The sequence below is a fragment of the Haliotis asinina genome, chromosome 14 (genome assembly GCF_037392515.1).
Source record: "Haliotis asinina isolate JCU_RB_2024 chromosome 14, JCU_Hal_asi_v2, whole genome shotgun sequence".
Taxonomy (NCBI): domain Eukaryota; kingdom Metazoa; phylum Mollusca; class Gastropoda; order Lepetellida; family Haliotidae; genus Haliotis; species Haliotis asinina.
The window spans coordinates 19,253,202-19,260,008 of record NC_090293.1 but is presented as its reverse complement, the minus strand read 5'-3'; the positions used below and the strand labels follow the sequence as shown (position 1 = coordinate 19,260,008).

Genomic DNA, 6,807 nt, shown 5'->3' with positions numbered 1-6,807 from the left:
AGAATACTATTAAGACTCCGTAGTTCGACAAATCAGAAAACTACTAACGCTACGCTCATCAACTAGAACAATGTCTCCTACAGGAATGGCAGCATATCACGGCTAATGATGTCACATGTGTCGATATGTTTTTTTGCCGTGTATTGAAGTCAGGAGTGGTCATACTCACTATTGATTCGACGTTTCATTACATTTTGCATAAAATTTAAAAACAAACAAACAAAACCCCTAACAAACAGTTTAGTACACAACAGTAGTCCAGTTATATTGCCGTGGTCTGGAAATATACGAGTATGGAGAGCATATACGAGCATTTCAACGCATGCGGCCATTATGTGAAATCATTGAGGTGTTCAGCATGTTCAGTTTTAATTAATAAACTGGTATACCAGAACCATTATTTTGATGTTAAAATTGGATATCAATGACGTAGGAAAACAAATTTCCTCAACATTATAAATACCTTTGCGGCGAGCATCATGCCATCAGATGTCAAGTGTAGTGACAATGTCGAAGATGGAAATAGTCAAGAAGGAGCTGGTGAAATACGACTATGTCCGATTTGCTCTTTGCGATTTGAATGGCATGAGCTGTGGTCAAGTCGTCAGAGGCTGTCATGCTGCAAAGTATCTTGACAAGGGGCTTACTATGTTTGAGGGTACGTATTATGAAGACGGTGTTGATGTTGTTCGCTGAGTGAGTGAGTTTAGTTTAACGCCACTCTCAGCAATAATCCGGCTATATGTAAATAATCGAGTTTGGACCAGACAGCCCGGCGATCAACAACGTGAGCATTGATCCGAGCAATTGCGATACGATGAGTCAACCAAGTCAAAGAGTCTACTACATCCCATTAGTTGCGTCTTACGACAAGCATGGGTTAATGAAGATCAATTCTAATCCGAAACTAAGCAATAGTATTATATTATATTGTCAATTATCTGATTTAGAGATTGGGGTATGCAATACAAACAAACCCGAAAAGCCAAACGGTTGTATGTGCTACCGCCGATGAAATATGAAGGAAAATATCAGAGAGATATTTTACGTGTTTTCAGAGTAAAGGGCTTACATGTGTATAAATACATTGACTTTGCACGAGGGAAGTAATATGAGGTTGACGTTGATATTGTTCGCTCTCCACAATTACCTCTGATCAAGTTTTTGAAAGGCATTAAGAAATTAGACGAACATGAATACATGTGCTTTATACGATGTTTTAGACCTAATTCCAGAGCTTCATCAGATCACAAAGTGAATATATATAGATATATATGTTTACACAACACGAGCTGGGAGAATTTAACATAGTACAAAGTCAGTTCGATAGGAAGAATGTACAAAGATAACAATGTAAGGGTGAAACCAATGATATTAATGGTATTACAATGTAAGACAAAGCGAACGATTATTGAGCAGGAGAGGGTATACCGGGAACGTCTCAGTCTCTACTTTTTTTTAGATCTTGATGCTTTCTTGAAGCCTTACCTGTTTTACCCGTGGTTGATGTTGGAATGTAGAATCCTTGTTTATTGTCAGGAAATATGGTGGTCGGGTTTTTCGATCAGATATTCTGAAAGGACAGACTTTATCAAAGATTCTTGTACAGATGTCTTTTGTTCCTTTCTCTATGTATTTGTTCCACAGCTGAATGCATACACACATCCTCTAGGGTGTGGGGCTGACATGTAACATTTGTTCTAAATAGTGTTACGTCTGATGTGAAAATGGTGTCTATTTTGGCAATAGTTGATCAGGTGACTTACGTTGCGCAAACATCTTTTTGTCACAACATATTCCTTCTGTGCATTGACTCAGCAGACACTTGACTAGCAATATTCCAGCAACATCACGGTGCATTCACATAATGAAGGAGCAGGAATTAGCTCTTAAACTTATGATGGAGCAGGAGCAGGAGCAGGAGCAGGAGCAGGAGCAGGAGCAGGAGCAGGAGCAGGAGCAGGAGCAGGAGCAGGAGCAGGAGCAAGAGCAGGAGCAGGAGCAGCTCTGAAACTTTGTAGAAAGAATGAAAGACGTTTTCATCCATAAACACGTGACGTCCTCATTATTCTCTGGGTTATCTGTTGCCATAGACGTTGCAGGTTGACCTACAATCTGTGGACATTGACAGTATGTGGTGCCATCATTAGAAGTAAGCCATTTTCATCCCAGATGTGCTCAGTCGGGGCCAAATCGGGAGATAGTGGTGGCCATGGAAGCACATCCACATTGTTTTGTGTCAAAAAGTGCATGGTGTTCCTTGCTATCCGTCGCACACAGCAATCCACAAAACGTTCTCCACGACGTCGCCATAGACGAACTCGCCCATCTGCGTAACTGAGACGATAACGAGATTCATCAGTGAAGAGCACACCTTCCCACTGTCGCTGTGTCCATATTCAATGGGTTCTAGCCCAGCCTAAGCGACGGCATCGGTGTATGTGTACCAATATGGGGCCATCGTAGGAACGCCGAGCACTGAGGTGCGTTTCGGAACTTGTTCAGTATATAATGAGGTAAAATGAAGTGTACAGTGTCATGAATATACTTTTGTCTCCTTGAAGGTACGTTGGCTCTTGGCCCAAGAGGATATCCAGTAATTTTATACCACGAGAAAAGCAACGGCTTTGGCAATATGAATATCTTTCCTGATCTCAACACTCTCAGGCCAATTCCTTGGGCACCAGAAGGCGTAAAGGTTGTTGAAATGCTATGCGAATCTAGGTGGATGAAAGACAACACGCCTCAACTGGCCTGTCCTCGGTATGTTGCAAGAAAACAACTTCAGAGGTTAGAAGATCTTGGGTTTGATTTGTATTCTGGCTATGAAATTGAATTTATAATCCTTGATGAAACCATGAAGCCAGTGTTTGGTGGTACTGATGCATACAGTCATAGGATAATGAACAAACACAGCAAAGTCATTTTTCACATGGATAAGAACTTTCAGGATTCCAAGATTGATGTTGAAAGATACCATACTGAATGTGCCAGTGGGATGTTTGAAGCTGTAACAAAACCAAAGTATGGAATCGAGAGTCTCGATATGGCCTTCAATCTTCAGGAAGGCCTTCTAGAAATGGCGGATCTGAGCGGTTTTAGAGTCACTTTCATGTCCCGTCTTCCAGACAGTACCACAGGGGGATCCAAGCATTTCAATTTTTCTCTCTGGACTAAATCTGGAGAAAACGCGTTCTACGATGCTGATGCTGCAGACAAATTGTCTGTTGTTGCCAAACAGTTCATTGCTGGCATCCTGAAGCATACCAAAGCTCTTTTTGCATTCGCAAACCCTACTGTCAATTGTTATAGGAACATTGGCGTGAATCTTTATCCTTCGGCAATCATCTGGGGACTCGAAGATCGACTGGCATGTGTCCGTGCAAAGAACGACGGTCCTTCGAGAACATATATTGAAAACAGACTTCCAAGTCCAATGAGCAACGTATATCTAGTTGCTGCGTCTACAATTGCTGCTGGACTGGATGGAGTCATCAAGAAGATGGAGTGTCCTCCCCCAGGGGAAGCAGAAAACGAGGAATTACTTCCCAGTTCTCTGAGTGAAGCTCTGGTTGAACTGGAAAAAGATGAGGAATTGTGTGACGCTTTAGGGGAGGATCTGGTGGCATGGTTTGTCCAGAGCAAGAGAGATGCGGAACTTGTCAAGTATGAGGGTGTTGAGACTGACGAGGAACGATTTGCTATTGAGATGAAAGATTACCTGTAAAATGAATTTGCAACGTAGCAATAGGTAGGTTATAACCTTATGTGTATGTTGCCTTTGAATTTGAAACGTTTATGCTTTGATAGAGAAATATATAAATTTTGTGTAATGTATTTCGTAATGGAAGATAATTCACAGCCCCGCTACATGTTTAGAGCAACCAAAGTGTATGGAGAATGTGGTAGGTCCAGATATAATAATATATATATAATATAATATTCCAGCCATAGGAATAATCGATTCTGTATCAGTCTATCCAGTGATTCATCATGAATCTTATGACAATCGTGAGTTGCTGATGACCAGTTCTAGCCTGGATCTTCAAAGGTTCGAGATACAATGGAAATAAGAGAACTTTGTCCTTTAATTGGAAGGTGAGACAATAAAGGTCCTGTCTCGCTGATTCTTGTCTTTGAACAAGGAAATAAAACGTTCATGCCGTTTATATTATGTCTGTCTTCAATTACTAAAATCGCGCTCAAGCCAGACTTTCTTACTTTTCACGTGAAGTTTGTTCAGAATGCATCCTTCTGAAAGATGACATGCGAGAGGATAATGGAGATACGTCATAGCCCTGCTAAATATAGAGAGCAATCAGAGTATACATGCATATGATGTTTGTGAGGGTGTATGAACAGTGTGGTAGGTCGAAATAGCATGTATGTTTTGCTCGTTGTTAACGAGGCCCTCAGCAATATTCTAGTCACATGAATAATCGATTCTGAACCAGACTACCCAGTGATTCACCATGAGCAGTTGGCATACCCCCATCGTTGGTCGCTGATGACCAATTCTAACCCGGATCTCTAGGGGTCTGAAAGAGAACATGAAACCTTTCTCATTTTACTGGATTGGTGAGTGAGACAATGTCTGACTTTACTGATACTTGTCTTTGAATAATAATGTCTGTTTCTATAATGGCACTCATGCAGCTTTCGAAATTAACCACTCGTATCCATAGTTGTTGTTTTCTGAAGGTCCTTATGGCTGAAAGTTTCTCCATCCTAATAACTAACAGTATTATTTCCAATTATTAAAATATAGGGCCTGCACATTCTCATCAGAACCCACAACTGTTTATGGTTTTGGGTCCTTAGGGTCTGCACCTTTTCAGGGTTAAGGTCACACACTGCACTCATGTCCGACTTTTTTCATAGTTTCATTCTTACATTTCTTGTTAAGTGCTTTCACAATGCGTCCTTATGAATGATTTAGCCAATAAAAGGAAGAACGAGTTTAAGCCCTGTGGTGACGTGTTGCTAATGCATGAGGTAGGGTAATACATATCAAAAGAGATACTATCTGAGTACAACTGTTAACAGGGGAGTATAATTTTGGTTGAAAAATATATACTTATACTCAGCAAATATGCTTCAGAGGGATGAGGGATGAGGGATGAGGGATGAAAGTCCGTTCGCTGATCACATACACAATATAGCTTATGAACAAGTATATTTTCTTCTTTTTCTGTTGTATACAACCTCCTTGGAGAAGGTCATTGATAACTTTGATGTGAATCACCACGGATTTGTAGACGTCTTCCAGTTGGTGTATTCCTTAACACCAGAGGATGTACAAATAGCCGGATCAAGAGTGAGTCAGTACAAGAAGGCAATTAGTTGATAGATGATGACAAATGAATAGACCGATCCAGTCCGGGCCGATATCTGGCATTTCACGTTTGTCTAAGATACTAGCAGGGAAGTGAAACTGAAGTGTGTTGTTGGTTTTGTCTTTTTTATTCCTAGATTCCAGTCGTAATTTTATAATAACCGTGAACACAACCACATGTTCAAGCTGCAGATCGTTTAGGTATCTATAAATAGATTGTCAACACTGCGTGAGGAGCCTTGAGCTCGATCGTTTATCCGATGTTCAAATTTAGTTCAATCATTTAGGTGAAATCATGAGTTTATACCTTTGACTAACAAAGCAGAAATAATATTGCCATACTAGTAGATGTATCTTAACATACTTAAAAGCAAATATTCAGCAGCTAATCTTCAGGAAATCTAAGTAAAATTTCCCTCTTCAAATCTGTACACCATCCTAAAATGACACTGAATATATGGAAATATATCTTTTTTTAATCATCCTCTTCAGTTTATTTGTCTGTGTGTACTTTGTTGTGGAATCCTAATTTACAAACTTCCACAAGACTGGACTTCATGAACTGCCATATTTTATGTTCAGGTATATAACACCACTATAACACAAATAAGATCCAAGATACACTCTGCACCTGTACACTGACCCATCTTCCAGAAGCAATCTCTGGAAATCTCTGAACAGAGGATCCACAGTTACCAAAACAAGTAACTATGTTTCTTCAGGGATAATTATTAATTGATTACTAATTTGTTTTATTATATCAGAGACCATATCCCTAGAGGACATAACACAAAATCTGATCTATTTCCTTTTCTGGAGTCCTTAGAAATGTCATCAAAAACATATTAAAGTTGTTTCAAAATGTGGTAAAAGTCTTATCACACTTTAGGAAAATGCCCCTAAGTATTCACATCCTGCAAACCAGTGTGTAATTTAATATGAAGCCATGTAATAACCATGTATCAACAACCCTTGAACAATCTGTCCATCTTAATAAACAACACTAATGTTGTCTAAGCATGTCTGGTTCTGCTTTCAAACCACACGAATCTAATATGTTAGTTAGGTATAATTGTATATAAAATAATTATACTATTATATATTTTATTACCTTTCCACGTTTACTAAAGGATGCAAGATTCTGAAAAGATCTCTTGCTATCCTTTCCAGTGAAGTAATGCAAATGACAGTTGTATCAGTGTACCTCTCCTGCATGAAAAAAATATATATTGTAACAAACATTAAAAACAAATGATATTCTCTTAGTTAAGAAACACAATTTTATTGAATTCCCTCCAGTATTCCAGAAAGTCACTATTCTTCTCGCATGGTTTTCGTCTCGACCCTTATCGCTTTATAGAAATTCCAAAATATTTAAGGCATGGTTTTACAGACACTCATCTGAGATGCTATTCCTTTGATTAAAAAATATTACTCCTCAAATATTTTGCGTTTTTAACAGAAAGTGTACT

At 39.2% G+C, this 6,807-nt stretch overlaps 1 protein-coding gene across 1 annotated transcript; it reads left to right on the top strand.

Moving 5' to 3' along the window:
* The first annotated feature begins 499 nt into the window (after positions 1–499).
* LOC137261600 (lengsin-like) lies at positions 500–4,161 on the top strand. Its single transcript, XM_067799378.1, has 2 exons — positions 500–658; positions 2,565–4,161. Exons 1-2 carry the CDS (start codon positions 508–510, stop codon positions 3,725–3,727), a joined length of 1,314 nt encoding a protein of 437 aa, XP_067655479.1. The 5' UTR covers positions 500–507; the 3' UTR covers positions 3,728–4,161.
* Positions 4,162–6,807: the final 2,646 nt, after the last annotated feature.